Source organism: Falco naumanni, chromosome 4 (genome assembly GCF_017639655.2).
Source record: "Falco naumanni isolate bFalNau1 chromosome 4, bFalNau1.pat, whole genome shotgun sequence".
Lineage (NCBI taxonomy): Eukaryota > Metazoa > Chordata > Aves > Falconiformes > Falconidae > Falco > Falco naumanni.
In genome coordinates this window covers 112,979,024-113,001,801 of record NC_054057.1, presented here as the reverse complement: position 1 = coordinate 113,001,801, position 22,778 = coordinate 112,979,024, and the positions used below count along the sequence as shown (strand labels likewise).

At 48.1% G+C, this 22,778-nt stretch overlaps 1 protein-coding gene across 3 annotated transcripts in view; it reads right to left on the bottom strand.

Moving 5' to 3' along the window:
- The window catches only part of CACNA2D2 (calcium voltage-gated channel auxiliary subunit alpha2delta 2), a 223,471-nt gene extending 206,528 nt beyond the window's left edge, over positions 1-16,943 (bottom strand). For all 3 annotated transcript variants that reach the window (XM_040592243.1, XM_040592245.1, XM_040592244.1), the window contains exon 1: positions 16,572-16,943. In XM_040592243.1, the coding sequence (XP_040448177.1) occupies positions 16,572-16,696 (125 nt within the window). In that variant the 5' untranslated portion in view covers positions 16,697-16,943. The remainder of the gene's footprint in view (positions 1-16,571) is intronic.
- Positions 16,944-22,778: the final 5,835 nt, after the last annotated feature.

Below are 22,778 nucleotides of genomic sequence, written 5' to 3'. Positions count from 1 at the left end.
TACATCTCCAAAGGCTCATGCCAAAAAGTAAGATCAGGTGCTCCGACAAAAGTCAAACCCAGCGCCACATGAGGAAGAAAACATCACCTTTCCGGTCCTGTCCAAGAAAGTACTGTATACTGCAGAATAAATGTGCCCTTCTGCTACAACAGCACTACGTTGACTCAAAGTTTGTGACCCATGGTAATCCTCAAGATTTCTTTCTGCCGCACTGCTACCCAGACAGATATTCTTTATTCTGCATTTGTACATTTGATTTCTCCATTAAGTGCAGCACTTTGCATTTGTTTTCACTGAATTTCATTTTGCCGATATCCAGCTCGCCGTTCAATCTTTCTAGATCATTTAAAATTCTGACAATGCCTTCCAAAGTATATCCAACTTTGACACTCACAGCTCAGTGTCGCCTGCAAATTTTATAAGCATTATTTCCCATTCCATTGCCTAAGTTATTAATGAAACTATTGAATAAAAGTAGGTCCAGGGCAGATCCCTGCAGGACCCCACTTGAAATGCCCTCCCAGTATGACAAAGCACCACGATAACTATTCTTTGAGAGCTACGTGTCCAATCAAAATATCTTGAATTTCAAACTTTACAAAAAGCTGGAGTATTTGATATGCAAAGGAGCTGGAGGCCAAAGGATAATTTAGTGAATAATTTAAAGCCTAAGAGTAGGTTTGAGGAAAATCGCAATCTGTTGGTAGACGATCTGCCAACAGAAAGAGGAAGAAGTCTCTGAACGTGTTAGCTGGTACATTCCCCCAGCAGCGCTGCGAAAGGCCCCCATGCAGGCGCTGCATCCTGATCAAACGTGCCTCTCATTGATACAGCAATGAAAAGAACAAATTGCAACGCAACCACAGTAAATATCTTCTGCAGAGCGTACAGCAAAGGAGAGCACTCTCCTAAATGCACTTCCAGCTACAAACCCCATCATCAAGTTACTTCAATCCTGATCGGCCTAGAGTTCATCTTCAGGCCCTCACTCGATGCAGCAGCCATCCCGTGACAAATACTTGGATGTCAAGAGCATTACTTGGCAGGACCTCCATATGAGGGTCCCCAAATACATTCTAAATGTGCAAGAATTAATCCTCACAGCCTTAAGGGGTAAATCCGATCTCGGCACATTGCCACCAACTCACACTTCTGTAAGTGGAAGCAGAACCGGGCACCCTGAGATGGTACACTAGCTTGCTGTTTTCAGCTGGGAGACAGAAGAAGTTCAGCAAGAAGTCCTCTGCCAGGCAGGGAGCCTAACCAAGCCACTTACTGACCATAAAAGCAAAACTGAATGTGGTTGTCTTACAACAGGAATAAATTAGTTATTGAATTTACATCTGGAGATCCAGATCAGCTTGTTCCTGCTGCTATGGGGATGGTCCTGTGGATGGCTCACATACTTGACCTCTTGCGTGATGGCAGCAGAAACACCAGCATGCAACTCCAGGACTGTAACACAGACAGGATAAGCCAAAGGCAATGGCTATGATTACTGGAGCTGTACTGGTGATACCAGCAATGTGCTACCCAAAACAGTTAACTGTTTTGTTCAGAGCCAAAGCTAATGCCTTAGCCTCCCTGCTTGTTCAAAAGCTGTGCTCTTATGTCACATCTCGAAACGAGGTTTCTGTGGCACACTGGCTGATGCACATCAGGAGCTAGAGAAGTCTGTGGGTTCCCCCACGTTTGCACTCTCATTGCACGTGATTAGAACTGGGCTCCTGATCTCAAAGCCTGTCACAAATCTGGACTTGAAACACAATGAATTGATAAATAAGTGAATAGATGTCAGTTTTATGAAGCACACTACCTGCATAAATTTCACCCAGTGCAGCCACTTGTCATTTTCAGCACCCCTTGAGACCCCGATGGCTGATAACTCTTGCACATTGCTTTGCAACCCATTATACAGACAAAGTTTTATGATAAAACCTTCCTCTTCGCCGACTCCTTCTGTTTTACAGATGCAATCTGAGTGGAGGCTGAAGAGATCCCATCCCCCACAGCAAAGATAAGGTTACAGAGGGTAGGTCTTAGTAAGGATTTTGCAAGCTGCATGAATTATTAAAGTCCTTTATGATATAATGACAGACACATCAGGTTATTTGTTTATTCTGTGTATAATTCATTAGTCTCTTGGGAGCTAGACAAAAGTTGGATAGCTTGTTGCATCTTGTTCATTCCAGTAAATCCTCATCACCAGATGGAAGGCTGAAGCACCCCAGAAGACAAAACAGCCACACCTTGCAGGATCTGCACTGTTGGTCGGAGATGGGAGAGCTTTTTTTATTTTTTATTTTTTTTTTTTTTTACAACCTGGAGAAACAGGGAAGCTGTCACTTGAGTAATCAGGCTAGATAGCTGGAAGATGACGCTTCGGGTAGTGTTTCTATATCTGTCATCTAAAGCATATGCAAACAGCTTTGTGATTAGATGCTAGGAGTTGCCCCATGCACTTCCATCATTGCTGAGCAACAGCAGGACTACTCAAGCAGATGCAGGCTTCTGCAAGACTTTTGGATAGTTTACAACCACCACCTCCTGGCTATGCAAGTAGTAAGATACTGGACAGAGCAAAACAGCTCCCCTTGCTTGGGTCATTTGCATAAAGAGTCTGATCAAGATAAGGGGCAAAGCATGATAAAGGAATGGCACATCCTGATGGCTGTAATGGAGTTTTGAAAGGGTGAGGGAGAGACGTTATGCTGTAGTGGCAAGTAGGAAATAAAGGACTGATCAGAACCCCCAGCAAGAAAAAGCTTCCCAACACGCTCTTGTTCACGCAAGGTACTCCATCAATAATGCTGCTGCCGGGAGAGGCGTGCTGCTGTGGAGAGGTGCAGCAAAACACAAACATGGCCAAGCTGAAAACGGTACACTGGGGTAACTCCCACTAGCCACGGGACAGCAGAGGACTGCTCTCAGCATCCACCCTTCCCACTGCAGATTTCAGCCGATCAGAAACAGACTAGGCACACAATGATTAATCTGATCACTAAAACACGAGCCATATTAAAAGAGTCTAATAGAGGTCTACTGTCCAGTCAGACCTCTGCGAGATTGTGCTTACAACTTCTCTTCTTACCAAGAAAAGATATCATTAACCTCTCCCACAAAGACCTCCTGCTATTTAGGGGCATCCATTGCCATTTTCTTCAGCCTCTAACTGTGTTATATCAAATTTCCTCGGTTTTTTGGAGCAGCCTCTCGCAGCATCATATGCAACATTCCTCAAGGGCTTTCTGGGCGTCACTGTCACTAGATGTCTATCTAGTTAAATCCCCCATCTTAAACAACCCCTCTCCCCACCATCCCCCTACCTGAGAGATTCCTGGCTTCTAAGAGAGTATTGTAATCATTGTTATTATAAAGCACTTAGCGATGCTCACTCATTGCATCTCTCACCAGCCAAACACCCAGTACCCTGTCATTTCACATGCAGTCGCCTTCATTTGCAGAAGCTCTTCATTGTATTAGTCCCTTTCAGCAATGAAAGAAAAAAGGGGTGGGGGTGGAGAGCATTAAAAAACCCAAATAATAGTTTACTGCATTTTATGCCATTACCTCACTACTTTGTGATACACATCTAAAAGCTGTCTGCAAGACCTCTCCTGCTGTAAGGTGGCATCCAGACATGCTCCAAGGCAGGGACAACAAAAGCATGAAGCCCCGTTTGATTTTTGTTCCAGTACTGCTGCATTACTCAGGGCAACAGGGATGAAACCAGCAGCTTTCACAGGTCACCTCCTCCCTCCGTCTTCCCAATCAGCTGGGACAAACACTGCTCCCTCCAAAGAGAAAAAAAGCATATACACAACCTCTCCTTTGAAGAGGATACAAGCCTATTGAAATGGGGAGACTGAACCACACTGGAAGTACTCAGAATGTACTACTGGATTTGCTATATGTGCTCAGGATTTTGGTCCATCAGGCTCAGTTTCCCCATCTCCAGCTGTAGCCAGATTTTCACACCAGAAATGATGTACCTCCTTGTCCTGGAGGACCCTGTGAAGGACGATGCTGTGCTGGAGCACCTTTAGGAACTAGGATGCTATGCCAAGCACCTTAGGAGATCCCCCTGCTGCAAGAAAAAAATTCCTCTGCAAGAGGCTATCTCCCCTTTCCGAAGGGGAGGGTCCCTAGAAAACCCTGCTGAAGCCTAAGCACAGATGTGTCCCCTTCCTCGCCGGACACCTCAAGCTAAAAAGCCGGCAGTGCACCCGCTGCCTTGCTTCACAATTACTGTACTTGCTGCCCGCATCCCCTCACTACTGCAATACCACAGTTAAAGCACAGATCATGCAACGGCCCATCAAACATGGCTTTGAAGGCACCAATCAACATGAAACTGTCAAACCTGAAATATTTTCAGGAGGGGAGAATGGATCTACAAAGGTGAAGCAGTAGTGTCCAACCCAGAGTTTTGGGGGCAGACTCAGAACTGCAACTCAACCTCCCGATGCCTGGTGCGGTGCTCACCCTCAGCAGCCAGCCACCCGCACACCTACGGACACCCCACAGCAGGTCTCCCCCCAGCTCTCACACACAATATGCTCACATGTAGCTGAAATCTATGATGACAAGATAATTCTCTCTTCTGCTTTTCTAAATGAGTATCAGCATTAAAACCAAAACGACCTGACATCCCAAACACCTATGAATAGAATGCCTCAGACTTTTCTGTAAGAGAAAAATCCCAGTCTCTAATGTGGTCCTCTCAATGGGGCCTGTGACATCACCAGCCCCTTTCTATTTAGAATAATGACTTCTTCCACACGCCAAGAGATTTGAAATTACCTGTGAAATATATTTCCCTAGGCACAGGCTCAAGAAGCATGTAAATTACCCAGCTTAATGGCCTCTAGAATTTCTCTCCGAGACACACGCAGGGAGTGGGAAACATTCAGATGGTATCTCAGGTACCATCCGAGGGGATAAACGTCAGAGGGATGGTGAGGAGCTCCTGCCTTGCAGTTCCCCCAGTAACTGGTCCCACTGGTGAGCCACAAGGAGGCAATGAGCACAAGAGAGCCAATTCTAAATGACTGCATCATCAGCACAAAAGTGCAATTTTGAAAAGAGCATTTCTTGGGAAAAGTGCCTGGCTGTAACTTACACAGCACAAGCGGCCAACATAGGGCTTATGCAGCAGAGGGCACCCATTTAATTTGCAATAGCCCAGTGCCGAGCTTGTTAAGCACTTGGCAGCAAGCCCTCTCGCCCTCCGCCTAACTGTACAGTGAACAGCACTGCCCAGGCTTTGATGTCCAGGCATCTGCCAGAGAGTGGTGACCTTCAGAGAAGCTTTGCATCCACAAGGAAGTTCCCACTCTCCCAACACTGAAGAAAGGGACCGATACTGTTCCTGGAGTCCAAACCCTCCTGGCCAGATTTCTGTTCTTGCAGTTGAATCTGATGGACTTGTTAGTATGTAGCAGAAGAAACATTTATCCCAAAACGAAGAACATGGGCCCATTTGGAGGAACAGAGGACGAGGAATTATGTGCTTTGGGCTGCATTTCCTGCTCTGCTGCTAACGTATTGGAGTCTGAGGCCTTAGTTTCATCAGCAAAATGATCAATAGGGAAGTGCAAGTGTTATTACAAAGTGCATGCAAAAAAAAACATTATAAGGAGTGGAAGATGGAGAACAGGACAACAGTCATCCTCCAATGGGGAGGGGGGACAATCCCAAAGGCACCATGAAAGAATTACTCTTCCAAGGGAACAAGGCTGAGGCACACAATCTTTGGTCCCGATTCCAGTCAAGACTGACAGGTTGGTCACCTTTTACAGCATAGTGGACAGAAAGTAGGCCAGAAGATCAATTGGGGATAAGAACACCTGGAAGGTAGGCCTGGCCATGGAAAAATGGGCCAAATTCCTCCGTGTAAAATGCCTCAGAGCAAAGGGGTAAGACAAGACCTTTGCAGAGACTCTTCCAAAGTGAGAACCAGCCCTCATTCTCAGCCACAAGGATCTTGCTACCCCACACACTGCCAGAAGCTGTGTTATCACAGCAAGATTAACACAGAATCAATTTTAAACAAACAACAATGTCCAAGCTGGTTTCCTCATTCCCATGCGTGCCACCAAGGGCTGAAGTCTGTCTGGACTCCTCACAGCTATCCCTGCTCAGGATTAACTATGTATCACTGCCAGTAATGCAAGCACTGCGCTATTCAGAGACTATTGGAAGACAAATACCAAACCTCAGTATCATAGCGGTAGAAAAAAAAATAGTATTAGGAATGACATTGTAATAAATATTGTATCCTAGCCAAGCCAAACGAGGAAGCAAGATTAGTTTTGTGTGGAAAACTAGACCAAAAAAAAACCCCCACCATGTATCTGGAACAGTCCTTGCTTTGGTTGTGGGATCTGGACTTGGGGGTGTGATGAACTTCACAAACATCAGAACCTCACCACAAACTGCAGCTCACCCAGTCCCACAAGCTGACCACTCTCACCACCAGTTCCACCCAGCCCCCAAAGCACTAGGCTTTGCACAGGAATTCTTCATCCAACAAGGGGCATACACTGTTAAGTAGAGAAACTGCAGGTATACGCATTACTTGTGACCCCATCGTGGTCCTCAGGTAATGCTACAGCTGGACCACCTCACCCACAGCAGATCCCTTTGCAGCTCACCACCACCGCACTGCAATCACTCTGATATTCTTCCAGAGGGAGAGGTACCATTTACTAAATCTTTCGTTTCTGCGGCTGCTTGGTTTTCTCTGGAAGAAGCTTCACATACAAGAACCCTCATGCTACCCTGTGGAATCTAATAATCAGTGAAATGGCACAAACACAGCAAAAAGTAGACTTAACTAAGAATGAAAGTCAGCTATTATGCAAGCTACCATAAGAATACCACTTTTTTTTTTTTTCCTGGCAAGTGGCAAACCTACTCTTCCACCAGCCAGCAGAACTCCAGAGAACGGGATGGTCTGGCAGCCACTTCCCAATGAGAAGGTGGCTATGTGCTCCATTAATAAATGTCACTTCTTCGGTGACTCTCTGGCAAGTGGCCCTTATAAAATGAAAAAGGCCACTTTCAGCACACATAATCACATTCGTAAACTACACAAACCAGCAATGCTTTCAGCACAATACTTGGAGTATTGTCAAGAGAAGAAAGGCAGGAAAAGGAAAAGACGACCCTGCACACCAGCGCTGCCACAGGCACGGCTCCATGCAGAGCACCAGCCTCGGGATGCAGCCTCACCTCCGGCTCGGGAATGCTGTGTGCCGGCTCCAGCAAACACGGCACCAGCAAGGCTGTCAGGACAGGGCTGCGAGAGGGCAAAAAGGTACGAGCTCGCTCAGCAGCCACAACGGTGAAGTGAGACCTCGTGCCAAGACGCAGCGGTCAGAGCCCTTTCGCACCCGGCTGCTCCATCTTCGTGCCTGGGCAGGGAGCACCGGGAAGCAGGGGGAAGCTGAGGGTACGAGGCTCACCTGTGGAATGAGCCGCTTCCCACGAAAGAGAGCCCCAGCCCCTAGCAGGAAATAGGAGACAGAGCTGGTTAAGATTTTTCTGTAAAATAAAGGCTAGATCAAAACAAATAAAGATAGCAGAGGAACAAGTGACACAGAAGGGTTCAATTTAGCCTTATGATGATGGGTAAAAAGGCGGTATTGATGTCAGAAACGCCAACACAACATTTTTGTTGCCAGGTCAAACAGGCGAGCAGGTGCTAAATGGGGTTATTTAGAAACTGGGACCAAAGCACGAGCAGATAGTAGATGTGTTAGATGCATTTCTTTTCTCCACCTCACAATAAAAACCACATCAGAAGCAACCATGACCACCACCATATTTAAAAGTTAAAAGACAAAGGCCTGAAAGCGATCGCCAGCATAATCCCACAGCATCCTTACATCAGGGATGAATCTGTCCCAGTGTCTTGAAAAACTTTTTGATGTTTCTCAGCTTTTAAACCTAACATAGCTGTAGCAGAGTACAGTATGCAAGACTGACAAAGGCAAATTCTCCTGCATTGTAACAAACCACAGGCCAGGAAGAATGGCTCAATCACAAGCAGTCCTACAGTACGCAGCCAAGGAGGGGCATGACAGCATCCCTGCCTGTGCACAGAGAGGGTCCCCTGGGGGCTAGTGGTCTTCCGGTCTGTGCTCTTAAAAGTGCTGCCATTCTGTGGGAGGCAAAATAATGTCATCAATTTGGTCACTGATCAACAGTTATTAAGACTTCCCAGCAAACAAAAACAGAATAAAGAAAAACTAAGAGCTTCACAAAGAGAAAAATATTGATTCTTCTTTTCCCCCCACACTCATGTAATCTTCTAACCTCCTTCCCAGAGCAAGCAGGGGAGGAGGGGAAGCAGAGTGCCCACAAAGCTTCGATGCATGCCTAGCTCACTGTCCTGAAACCCTTTTCAGCTTGCAAGTCTTGAATAATTAAATGCTGTTTCTTCCACCCTTTTTTCCCCAGGTATGCATGACACACTGCTGCAGAAGGTTTACTTTTACCTGAGCAATGGGCATCCCTCCCCCTGCAGAGGGCCTGAGCCCACACAACACTTTTCCCCCTCCACTGATCAATGTGACACTACAGTCAATGCTTAGTAGAAACCTCTAATTTATAAGACTACCTCAGACATGAGGAAATGGTGCTTCGGCTCCTCCTGGGTCTACTGAGTTTGTTATGGAGCAATAAAAAGACGTTCAACCACTCACGACCCAGAATCTGACTCAATCTTCAACACCTGATAAAGCTGAATATTAGGCACTTTGCTTGGCTTAAGCCTGTCTCTCTTTTGGTATCCATGTCACGGCTGCCAAAAATCTGACTGTGAAACCCACCATACATTAGAAATGCAAACAAGGCACTGCATTCATGACCCTCACTGCGTCAGACTGTACAGAAAGTGTTCATTGGACACAATACAGAGATATTATTACATGAAATTTAATTGATAAGAGAATCCAAATAAAAGAATATCTCTTATTCAAAAGAAACTAAATCAGCGAGAGCTTTATAAATTTTTGAAGCGTAAAGTGGCTTATACAAGGTCAGCTCTGAAAAATATTTAGAAACATGGTCCTTGTTTTGTTTTCTCATTTGGAGAATGCATGGGAGTGATCTCAGACATTAGATACGATATTCTTCTGGACAAAAGACTATGAAGTGCCCACTGGAGAAGAAGCAGAGCCTGACCATAAACCAGACTAGCAGCTTGTGACAAGTTTCAGGACCCAGCTCTGCTACAAGTTGGTATTTATGGTATGCATTGGTATTTATAAGGAGAATCATATCCTCACTTGTCACTTCAGTGGAGATGGATACAACACTCTTTCCCAACTCTTTCCACCAGTTTAACAGTTTCAGGGGTAACTTTGTTTGCACTTGGAAGGCCAAGAGGCTGGGAAGCCTGGAAGCATGGGGAAGGCTCTAGTTACCAACAAACCAGGCACGCAGTGGCAGCTCCCCCACACACCTGTGCTGTGCCTGCCGCATCGCTCATTCCTAGTTCTGAGGTGGTGTTCCAGCAGGGAGCAGCAAGCCAGCATGCTGCTGCCAGGACTCAGGTTCTTACTGCCCTCACTCTCCCTACCAGGTAACACTGACTTCGTGCTCCTGCAGGCCATGCATCTTCCAGGTTATCCTGAGCAAACCCCTCCGGCCCACAGCCACGCGCTCTGCACGCTTGCAAGCCTTCCAGTTGCCTAATGCCACACAGAAAAGCCTGGCCAACTCCAGCCTGACCCTTCATTTAGTGGAACCCAGATAAGAAAACCTCACCATAACGAGCACACGGTTTAAAGAAACTACCCCTGAAAATAACGTTCCTACAGATGGGAAACTGCCCATGTTCTGGTCATGGGATTTTCACCCTTCTCCGTCCTTGTATCTGTACTCCACATCTTCCTCCCCCCTCCTTTCCCTACAGCATAAGTTGCTTTCTAACACTACACAGATTTTTGCTCCAATGCACTGCACGATCTAACTCGCACTTCATTGCTCTGCACACCTCATCTTTTGCATGTGAAAACAGCAGTCTTTCTCCATCTCTCCACTTGTTGCCTATTTCTTCCTCCTCCTCCACCATCCCCCACCTCCTGTACCTTCTCAGCAAAACTCTACTAGGGAAGCTGCAGCAAAAAAGCTCACATTACCAGGACTCCATTGCTTTTACAAAATTTACTAGCATGCTGTGAAGCCTCATAAATAATTCAAGAGAGACAACCTTTGTCAGGTAAATGAACGTGCCTTTTGCAATCCATCACTCTGGGTTTTCTATCACAGTGAAACACACGCTCACTGTAGGCTCAACCCATATTGATTCACGAATTCCCCAAGTGTCGTACAGGACAGGGTAGCAGAACATCAGCAGGACTGAAGGAAATCCAAAGTCTGCCTGGGACTTCCACGGATTTGTAACAGATCTCCACTGGTGGAACAGCAGCTCCAGCCTGGTCCACGGAGAGAGCAGGATCATTCCCACACACAGTGGGCAAAGAAAGAAGGACCATGGCCAAGGGGCAGGAGACTCATTCTTATTAAAGGTCTCCTTTTCACTGCAAGAATTTTGGGGATTTTTGACACAAATCAGAGCTAAAAATCATGCTGCATGCTCTACTTCTAGGGTTTAACTCCACACACTTCAGTGGTGTTACTGCACAATGGCACTTGGCTCATTAGAAATATGCAAACTCAACTTCTGTTTTGGCAACTGCGCCCAAGGCTTTATCATCATCAGAGCTATTGCACTAAATGGTTTATATCCCTATTTAGCACCCAATCTGATTGCTATCAGCAATTACCTCCTCTGGAGCTCTCAGCCTCCACTAGAAGCGAGGGAGGCGCCTGATCCCGGTCCCCCTGGAAGGCAGCTTCAGGTGGCCCTGCACAGCACCCCCTGCGCTGTCCCCACCAGCCTGGGAAGCAGCTTACGGGGAGGCGGCAGGGCAGCCTCATCACAGGCAGGAGGAACGACCTTGGGCAGAGTTAATTAATATATACAGAAACCACAGAGCATGCACCTTTGTTTGGCCTGACTGCCATTCAGATCCATGTGTCTCTTGCCCTGCTGCCCTTTCACCCCCCACAGGCTGGTCTGGCTAAACGTCCAGATCGCTCACTCGTCAGTCAATGCGAGAAACACTTCGGTTCACAGCGGAAGAATTAATCCTCTGGTCTGGGTAAACGCTTTTTAGTTCTTATGATGTTTATAAGCAAAAGATAATGGCCAAGACAGAATGACAAGGGTCATAAGGACAACTGTCAAAGTTATGACAAAAATCCACGTCTGTTCTCTGAAAGATCAAATGGTTCAGCCCAAAGGAACCCATGCCAATAGCTTATTGATACAAACCAACACTCTGGTAACAACAGTTTGTACAACCCCATTCCCCATGCAAACCAGCAATAATAAACTTGAGGATGCAGGTGAGATTACAGGAACAGCTCTAAAACAACAAAATACTACCAACAGCCCAAAAAAGGAAAAAATAATGTTGCTAACAAAACACATTTTGCTTACTAGAGGGTCCTGGAAAAGGAAATATCGAAACATTCAGATACTGTCCTTTCTTGCTGAATATTACACTCAAGTATTTTGCTTGGTAAAGACTTTTCCCCTTATTTCATCCCACTTTAAGTAATTCATTGGCTGAAAAAAAAAAAGCATTGTCTAAATTGTACGGTTTGTGCACATGTACAATATTATAGCGTGCAGATTCCCCAGCACTTAGGCCCTCAAGAGCCTTTCTGATGGCTTTTGAAGCTGAACACCAGGAAGCTCACTCAGGGATAAATTTTCAGGTTTCCATTTAGACCCTATGCAACCACCTTCAGCTTTTAAGGGGCTGTTGCACACACGTATACAACAGACACAAAACTACAGCGAAGCACCTGAACTATGCCCGTTAAACACCAAGTATAAGCCCATTTCTACCCCCAGGTCTATGTGCAGGAGCCTTACTGAATCCAGTGGGAACCCACACACAATCTCTCAAGAGAATTTAAATTAACAATTTTTCAATGTATGCAATTGAAAAAAAAAAAATCGAGCTCCTGAAACCACAAACTTGAAGGGGATCACTGCAGGCAGGGTATGGTGCTGGGGTATCACAAGGACAGGCAAGAAAGCAGTAATGCCCTGCTCTGCAATGCCTGCCCCTTCCCCACGTGAGACCTGTGCAGAAGCACTCAGGAACAGTTAACAGGAATGGAGAAAAAAAAAAATTTAAATGCCAAGGAAATACTGCAAATTGTTTTTAAAACATTTGTTCCTCTCCCTGGGACTGTTCTTTTACCTCTGGGCAGTTGAGAGTGCCTCTGTGCACCCCAAAGTGGATTCTGCCACTGATGGGCAGCCCACATGGGGCTGTCGCAGAGACACTGGGTGTCTGTGTCCCCACTAGGTACAAGGTCTCAGGCTGCTCAGCCCTCACAGAGATGGAGCGACATCACCTGTCAGGCACTCACTGGGGTAGACTGTTCTCCCAAGGAGCCGCTTCTGCTCAGCCGAGCGTAGCAGAAGACAAGCAGGGCCATCTCCCCACTTCTCTGCTCCTTTCCAGACAAGTTCCCTTTCCAAGCATCACAACCACAACTGGAAGAGATTTTGTGACTGCACAGCTGGTGGGCAGTAGAACAAGAGAAGGAGCTTCCTCTATGGCATCCTGCAAACCCTAAAGCATCCAGTCCTAACGGAGTTAGTTATTTCAAGCCCTGCCAGCCCAGATCTGCCATCACTACCAGTATCATTAACCTCATTTGGGCTGAAATGACACAAGTACAAATCAAAACCTGCTACAAGGAAGCTATTAATTTGGCAGAGGCAGCCTGAAGCCCACCTTCCAGTGGTGACGGGCACCTATTAGGCCTCATTGCTCCCGGCAGGAACCTTCACTGCTCACTATCCAACAGGAACACCAGTAACACCGCCAGCTGGCTGCCCAGAACTACTGTCTGCATCTGACAAGCATTACACCTCACACTGGAGAGGCAGGACCAGACTCTGGTCCCCAGGCTGGTCCCTTCCCCTGCAGACATCCCTTTCTCTGCTGGCTGGCTGGTCAGAGATGCCCTGCAGAGCAGCAGCTAAGCCAAGCCTCACCAGCAGACACACAGCAATTCTGCGCACACCTGCTTCCTCACAAGAAGCAAATGGATCGCCACCCTCTAGCAGATGGTAATTTTCTTTCAAGTCCAAGTGACAAAAAGCCTTTCTGCAAAGTGAGGAGGGGGTTTGTTCTGCTCCCAGGCGGCCGGTGCTGCCAGCCACATTCTCCAGCACTCACGTGCGTACAACCCCCACTAATGGGAGACAACAGCAATACAGGTGCTGGACTCTCCTGACTGACCAGGCTTTCAATCACCTAAGCCAAATCTCCCAGAAATTCAAGCAGAGGTTGTTACCACGCTGCCACTGGAATCCCTCTGTGTACTATTTAAAAGAAAAATTAACTGCAACCAACAGCCTTTCTTTCCACAGCCATTAATCCCGTTGACCACACAGATGCACATTCTTGTACGTGATCATACCAAAAAGGAGCTTTGTCAGTCAGTGGATATCACCTAACGTGCCCGCCCCAATGGGTTTGTTCCAATCTGGGATTTTGCTTTTTAAATCTCAATGAGAAATTCCCCTTTGGACAACTGGCTGAGCCGAGCCTTCCTTAGCTCAGCATAAGATGATTAAAACCATGCTACCCGGGAGGAGAGAGATAATGTGGAACAACAGTGATTTATCAGGGACAGAACCAAGAATCAACACACAGAACCACTGACGATAATGAATACAATTGTAACCCAATTTTTTTTTATTTAAAAAAAATAAAATCTTTATTTTCTTCTACTCCTGCCCTTAGGCAAAATATCCTAATCATTCAGTCTGCTGCCTTTTAGAATGAAACAGTTCTGGGGCTGCGTAAAAAAAAAAAAAACAAAAAAAAAAACACAAAAAAAACCCCACACACCAAAACAAACAGCCTCATTTTTGAGAGTCCTGTAGCAAAGATGACTTAAGTGATTTACAGAGAAAGCCTCCAAAGACAAACAAGGTTTCTAATCAATGCTCCGAATCATTCACATTGTCCAAAGTAGGAGAAAATTGGCTCGTAACAGGAAGAATTCAGCAGCCCATCTCTTCAGCACAACTCAGCTTCTGACCAGACAAACCTTCCAAAAAGATTTAAGTTATATCCAGTGTCTTTAAAAACAAGATGGGTGCGAAGAGGTAACTACTTAGGGGTTGGGGGAACAGTCAATTAAGGAGCATTGTTCAAGCCTTGGTGCCAGCTACCTACCCTTGTATTCTCTACTCCCATTAAATATTTCCTTCCCAAGAAACAATCACGGCAGCCCTAGGGCAGAGCTCACAAGGCATTTCAGCCCACGTTACAGCATTAACCTAGTGCCCAGCAATTGTGCATCATCATCAAATATCCATCCGTGACTCATCTCTAGGTTCACAAAACAGGTCGTAAGGGGAATGAAACGAGCAAGAAGATACCGGGTTAGGCTGAGGTCTTACATCCCTTCTGTGTCTCTTCTCCAGATGCAGCAAGACAGCATTGCTTCCCACCAGAGGCACATCCAGAACTGGTGGCCTTTTCAGGACCATTCCTTTGTATTTGCACAAAATTATGAATCTTTGCCACTGGGTTCGGTTTTTACTGATCTTGCCTCCTCTCTCAGTACGGGATCAGGCCCACCCTGATAAGACAGCACAAAGCTAACGAAATCTATCCTAGCAAGCTCCACCAAAATATCTGGAATAAAACTGCTTTGGCTGAAAAGCTGGTGAGCTGGTGCAGACTGTTAGAACAACATAGATAATAATGAGCCCGGGTGAGGGAAGACCAATGCATTATTTACAAATTATACACTTCTCTTAAGTACATCTCTCCTGGTATGGGAACCTTCTTATAAAACTTTCTGCAGTTAGAAAGAAAAGACATTCTGACTTGCATACCGGTACCCAGAAGAGATTTATTCTTTAACACGACTCTGCACTCTGAACTTAAGAGGAGAAAGCAACAACTTACAATCCCTGAAAAGCTGCTGAAATATCAAAAGCATCCCAGAAACTTTATCTGTGCTTCACCACATACATAATTCCCTTCGCTTCTATAGGGATTCTCATGGAAGTAAAGATTATTCATGCGAGAGCAACGCTGGATCAGGCCATAAGGCTGTGGTACTTGGACGAGAACGGGCACGTTCCCTTTCCTCTCCTCCCCCTGTAGGTAGACATTTCTCAGGGTCTTATTCTGAAGAATTTTCTCTTATTTACATGACAGCAAGAAAAGGGAACCTGTCGGCTCCCAGAGAGTCAAAGATATTCAGAAATACGGCCGCACGATCCAAAAGAATCCAGAAAGAATCTGCCTGGATGGGAGCTATTTCTGAATAAACAAGGAGTGCAAACAGTCGTGCCTTCGGCAAAGCCAGACGCTAACACGGTAAGCTAGAGCTCTCCCAAATAAACAACACTGCTGCTTCTGCCAATAAGCCGCCTTGTCTGAAGGCCTGACTACATGCCTGTAGAAATGTACTTGGAGATCAAAGCCATAAATCTAAAAGGCTTTCAAAAATACTTCCTATGACATTATATATATATATATAAAACATGTATTTCTGCTCTTAAGCAGATCAAAAATGACAAGAAAATCGTGACATAAAGCAGTGCACATCCACCGGGGCAGCACAAAGTTAAGGGCAGCACTGCTATTATTAACTCCGTGTCATTGAAATCTTTCCCCCACCTTCAGAAACGCAGACTGTAAGGACACTGTGTCAGCCCTTACTTTGAACCGTCTGGAATTTTTTTCAGTTTTGTGTCAACAAACCTCAGCATTTCATAACGGAGATGACAGTGTCTTAAAATACATCTCGGCAAGATCTCGCACGGCCGCGTGGAGGGGGAACAGAGCTTCGGGGTTATCATGGCATGTGAGAGAGCCCGATGCGCTAGCAAATATTCCCAAGCATTAACTTCCAAAACGCTTTCTTCCTCCCCAAAAATCTATTTATATCCTTTCCTGCAGCGGCTCCCTGGCCCCCCGCCCCCTCACCCAAAGAACCGCTTTCCGACTTTGGCTACACCGCGGCCGATTCCTGTCGGTCCAGGGGGAGGGAGAGGAAGGACCCCAGCTCCGATCGCCTGTGGAACTATCCATCTCGGATTAGCTGATGCTCAAACTCCGCTGCGAACGGCTGGCTGTGGGTATCGTATTGTGTGCTTGAAACGGGGGCGGAGAAGAAAAGTCCTCTTTCGCCTCTGCCCCCCCCGCCACCTCCGCGCTCCCGCAGCCGCCCCGCACACCGGCCCCGCCGGGAAGTTTGTGCTTTCCAGCAACTTTGGGTCCGCTCCTCGCCCCGCCGCTGCGGCGGCCGGAGGGAGCGGGCGGAGACCGCCGCGCCCGCCCGCATCCAGCACGGCCCGGCCCGGCCGCGGGCAACGGCAGCGCACGCCACCGCCGCTCCCCCGCAGGCCCCGGGGCGGCCCCGCGATGCGCCACCACGCCGGGCCGGGCCGGGCCAAGCCGAGCCGCGGGGATCCCGGCCGGGGCGGCGGCACTTACGTGTGCTGCTGCGGGAAGCTGTAGCCGTGGACGGCGGGGGCGGCGAGGAGCAGCAGCAGGGCCAGGTGGCCGCAGAGGGCCGGGGCGACGGGCGCCGCGCTGCCGGTCGGAGCCGCCATCGCCATGTTTCCATTAACGGCGCGGCGGGGAAGGGGCAGAGGCGGCCCCGCGGGGCGGCTCCCCCCGCCGCCACTCGTGCGACGAGCGCGGCAGTCCTCGGCAGGGGGGCAGCGCCGCGCCGGCTGCGGGCACCGAGCGGCTGCGGGCACCGAGCGGCTGCGGGCACCGAGCGGCGGCCGCTCACCCGCTGCCTCTCCGCGGCGCCCGGCACTGAGCGCCCGCCAACCGCTATTTCCCTCAAATAGGCGGGCAGGCAGCGGCCCGGCCCGGCCCGGCCCGGCTCCTCCCCGCCCGCCCCCCGCCCGCCGGCCCCCCGCGCCGCTCCGGCCCCGCCGCCCCGCGCATGCGCCCCGCCCCGCGCCCCCCGCGCTGCCCCGCCGCCCCCGGCCCCGCGCGCCCGGCTGCGGGCGGGCACCGAGCACGCGACCGCGGCCCCCCCCCCCCCCCCCCCCCCCGGGGTCTGTCCCCAGGCCCCGCCGGCGGGGGTGGGGGCTGGGGGGGCGAACGCCGCCACCTGCCGGAGCCGTCCTCCGGGCCGGCCATCGCACGTCCTGGGGGCTCCGCCGCATCCCGGCGGGTGCTGCCCCGCGGAGCGCTCCCCGCCTGGCTACCGGCGGTGGGCCCGGCTGCGGGGCCGGAGCGGTCGGGGGCTCCGCTGGGCTACAGGGCAGTACCGGCAGCCGGGGGTTGGAGGGGGGGGTTAAACCCACGCTGTGACTTGGGGGAGCGGTCCTGAGTGGGACACGAGGGCAGGCTACAAACTGAAAATAACGGAATTAATAAACACAGCCCTAATTCACTGGGCTTTCTCAGCCAGGCTTTGGAAGGCCTGCGCTTTGCCGCGCTGGCTTCAGGGTAGCTGCAGTGCAATTTCGTCTTCCCAAAATCCGAACCCGCGCTGCTCAGCCTCCTCGCGGTTGCCCACGGGCAGGGGCAGGGGCAGGGGCAGGGGCAGGGGCACGGCCGCGTGCTCTCCCGTTCCGTCCCTGCGCGGCCCAAACGAGGCTGCCGTGGCCAGGCGCTGCTTTGCCCTCGCTGGCCTCGGGGACGGTGCAATGCTGGCGAGGCTGCTGGCCGCCAGGCACACCTCTGGAGGAACGGCCGCGCGCACTGCGCGACAAAGAGCCCAAGGTCCCCTGGTCCTGCCCACAGAGCCAGCGAGGCACAGCAGCGGGACAGGAGCTCCTGGCAGCCTGGACCCTGGTGCCGAGGTTCAAAAGCCTTGGGAAGGGAGGGGGACTTCGATGGAGAGAGGCTGCTCCTCTGAAGGACTCTGTGGCTTGGCTTGCAGGAGGCGTTTCCTTCTGCCAATGGAGGGAATTACTTCCATCCTTTGCTTCTGATGGGAAAAAGAAACGTTTTGGAGTGACACAGACCCAGACTGATTCCCGGGAGCACTGTGAGCGCTGCCCAAACTTATGTCGTCACATCCAGACGTGCCACAGTTTTCCTGCAGTGAGGAGCTCTGGGATATAAATGGAAGCAACAAGGACTGGATGCACTGGCTCCAGGTCAAGGTGTTTGCAGAGAGAATTCTTTTTCTAATCAGGTAAAGAAACACTATTGTTTTCCCAATTCATGCTGGAAGTCAGCAGTAAAACTCACATTTGGATCCAGAAAATTGGACTTGCAAAAACATCAGACCTGATGTGTTCAACACAGAGATGGATGGAGTAACTTAATACTTCAATAAAACATTGAGAAATACATCATTATTCCCTCTCTAGTTCCTGCTCCATGGGCAGACTATGACTGTCCTTCACACACTCTCCAGGACATGGTCTGGTTTCACACCCTGTATTTCAGCTGCACCTACAGCACATAGTTTAAGCCAGGTTTGCGTGGGCTATTACAGTCAAAATCACAGCTGCTGACCTGTCATACAGAAGTTCCCAATTTACAACCTCCAAGTGTGTTTCAGCACTGGTAAGTGGATAATCTCTAGCGTACACATGGGAAACAGAGCGACAACAGGATAAACAGCTTGTCCATTCCTGGCAGAGTCAGAAGCAGACAGTAAACACTCTTCAATGTGTAGAATTTGGCTTTCCAAACTCTTGAAAGACAAACTCTGTTGCCTGTTACATCCATACTTTCTTTCCCAGGGGACCTGGGTTAGCATCTAACAGATAAAATCTAACTCGAGATATGGGCCCACAGGGTCCAGATTTCAGGTTCCTGCTCTAACAGGCTATCCAGGCCGTACGAAGCAGCATTGCAGTTCAGATATCCTTTACAATACAGGATTTTTCTGCGTTATGCAATCTGATCCTCTGCCCTGTAAGAAAAGCCTGGGACACAAATGGGTATTGCCACGGCTATCAGCTGCTTTTCCAAGTGCTTGGCATCCAGCAGCTGGCTGCTCTACAATTGCAAATGCATCGCATGTATTCAGCAGCCCCAATGCTGGATGCTCCAGCCTGTCTGCTTGAACTGTGTGTGTGTACAGAGCAACTCGCCATCGCAGGCACGGGTAACCCAACACATTCAGGGTGGCATAGGTGATTTGTTTCTTCGAGATTTGTCTCTCCAGAATCCTTACAATTGTTTTGTTTTAATCCAGATATCAGTGTCCTTCAGAGCAAAATTTGACCTTGTAGTCTTGTAAGTAGCAGCAGACCTCTAGATGTCAAGTAATTGCTTTCAAATGTTGCTGTTTGGGTTTGTTAACAGCAAAGCCTGGCCTGATATGCCCCTGTTTTTAAAGAACAGTCCCACACTGCTGAGATGGACATTTTGGCTTAGTTTTGTGTGGTTGTTTTTCTTTGTTATTTCAAATGATTTTGACTGTGTGGTACTTGTTGCTGTGATCTCTGCAGCCCTTACATGGATAGGCTGGTTAGCAGCAAGCCATTTGGAAACAGTCTTGAATGTAAAGGGGAAAAAATCATGGGATTAGCCAAGATACATGGCAGGAAAAGGTGTTGATTCACACCTGTGTGCTGCTCAATTAACCCTGTCACCTCAGGACCAAAGCCCATTTCTCAGGGCGAAAATGCATACAGATTTGTCAGGGAGCCTCTTTTACTACCACCCTTAAAAACGCTGCAAGTTTATTTTCCAAGCTGTGCACAGGAGAGAGCAACATCCAGAGCCTGCATAAAATTCTGTATTATAAAACCTTACGCCAACAATTTTCAAAATCAACGCTGCCCTAAAAGGGAGGGAAGCAAATCAGTGGAGTCATCATCTACCTGGTATTCTGTTGAGAATGACAGGGAAGACAGCACTGCTACATACGTTACCCTTCCCGTTTTCTGCAGCAGGGGCTGCTGCGCTGTGGCCTGTTTGAAACGGTGTCTAACCTGCAGCACCAAGCACCGCCGAGGCACACAAACATGGGCTTGAACATGGACTTCAAGCCATAGCCTTCAGAGAAGCTTGTAGTATGTCAGTGTAGGTTCTCAGCTCTGAGAACCAGCCTAATGTTGCAGTGAAAGCACCATAATCTATACAGGACCCTGTGTATTTCTATACAATACCTGAAATACTGAAAGGGTTGCAGCAAAACAGGCAGCACCACTGCCGTTCTCCCACGTCTTTTAGTGGAGAAGCCATGTAGGAGGAGGCTGTCTAAGTTGTTCTTATGGCTGATTTATTTGCAAATGCAGGTGAATGCTAGAGAAGGTGTGGGTTTAACTCTCCCCTGACTGATCATTTCACAGGAAAAATGTGAGCCTTTGCAGTCAATACCTGCTGCATGGACATGTTTCTTTCCCTTACTCCTTCAGTTAAACCAGGTTCAGCCTTCCCCTGGCTCTGCTCTCGTGCAGGATATTGGTGAGCAAGGGGGGTCATCACCACCCTTGCAAAGCACATTGTGCAGACCAAGTGACTGAGAGGAATCAGACAGCAAGGCTACTCCTTTCCCCCTCCTAGCTCATGGTGAAATGCTGCTGCTTATGTATTTCTGCTGGGGAGCTGCAGGGGAGATGCCAGCATGCCTGGGGGGAGCACAGCTCTGCACAGGATGCCCCATGAAGGTGACTCAGTGTGCCAGGACACTGGCTTCAAGTTTAGGCAGATTGGCACAGGTATCTGGCTCGGTACCTGAATGCTAGTCCGGCAGAACAAATGTATCTGTTTAAACCTGAAGCACTTTCATGGAATTGGTCCAGGTCCGTGCTCATGTAATTGCTAGTGCAGTCTCCCCGTCTCCACCCCCCCCACCCCCCCCCCCCCCCACCACCCCCCCCCGGCTAAAGACGTAACTGTAACTGGAGCAAATGTGTACCTATGGTCTTGACAAATCAGTTGCTGAGTGAGAGGTTGACATACCATTAACAAGTAAGGGGAAGAGGTAATTAAGACTGAGAAAATTATAATAGCTAATAAACATCCTGACTTTGGAGATTTGTTCTTATTCGGGGTTCTTAAACCTGAGTTCCTCAGTTAATGATGCATAGGGTTGCTTGATGCCAGATGTTAGTGTTTCAGGAGGAGAAAAGAATGCACTTTAACATTGATAAAAACTTAATAAGTAACTGTTGCACTCACCATAAGCCATGAAAAACCACACTGTATTTAAGAGCACAAGGAGAATCGAAACAGCGTCATGGATGTTTGCAGATTTTTTAAGCCAGAGTGAAAAAGAACCTGTAAGAGAGAAGAGTCATCCTGAGAATGCCACCATGGATGGGAAAGGTAAAAAGCACAGGAATGAGACAAAAGATATTCCAGAATCCTTTACTATCTGTTTCCAAGGGGCATTTAACCTGCATGTTTCAGGGCTGTGCTGGCCTTACGTTACAGAGCCCTTAGAGTGTCTATTTAAAGAAGCATACAGGTTCTTTGCCCAAAGTGATGTCATGTCAAAGCAAAGGCTTGGTCTGAGTCCACAACTGGAACTGGTTCCTTCAACACTATCATTCCGTACTGTATGTATTTTCCAGGCACCCAATGAAGTACACATGCTCCACCTCAAACTGGCAAGTCTCAAGATCTTTCTGGGTGGTATTCACATTTTTGGAGGCCTTGGGCATGACTAGAAGCATACTCTGGAAGTGTAATTGGGATTTGTCTGTTGACTTTACAATTTTTTTTTCTTTCAGTACAGAGTTGCAAAGCCCTGTCCAGGACTGTAAATTTTCACAGCTCTGTAAAGACCTAGCCACACTGCCAAAGGGGTGATGGGCCAGTATGTAAAATTGGGTATAGTCCCACATGGCTTTGGAGGAAGCTGGGACAGCTGAAGACAGTATTTTTCTCCAGCTTTTATATGTACCTGTGCTCAAAGTTCAGATCCGGTGTGCAAAAAAAAAAAAAAGGAGGGGGGGGGGGGGAGGGCATTCAGTCAGTCAGTTTAGCTCAAGTCCAAGTCACCTGCCACTGAATCATTTATCTTTGGGATCCAAATGATATTTCTGCATGATGTAGGGGTGAAACTGCTGAGGTCAGCATCATATCGAGTCACACAGCATTGCCCTCAGTTACCTAATGTAGTCAGGCCTCACTGTTGCTTTGATTTAAAACACGGTTACTTCACAACAGCAATCAGCACTTGTTTCAGAGTTCAGTACAGGAAATATTCAACCTTGACCTATATCTAACATGGAGATTATTATTTTTTTTCATTTAGTTGGACAATGATTTAGGATTGCCATCTTGTTAAGTGTTTCTACTGTGCTCAGCACAGCAACTAGTACTGTTCCCCCAGCACCTTACAGTTGTTAACATATATACTCTGTGGAGGAATATATCCCGTGGTATTCCCATCCTGTAAGTGAGCACCCAAGAAACAAAGGAGCTGAGTGACTTGCCCACAGCCACGCCAGAAATCTGTGACAGAGGAAAAATTAACCCTGGTTTCCTAAAAACTGAGCCCTAAAAACCGTCAGTTCCTCATGGCCTTGCTCTGTGATTGGGGCTCGTAAATGCTTCTACAAAACAAATAGATTTTTCTTATTATTAAATTCAGAAGAAGACCAAAAGGTGATTTGATTAGATCATATAAGTACCTTTACCATGAGAACACAGGGGTTTTTGAAGGGCTTCTTAATCTAGTGGAAAAAGACATATTACAAGAACCAGTGGCAGGAATTTAAAGCCAGAAAATTAAAATTAGAAACAAGGTGCAGAACTTAGGGT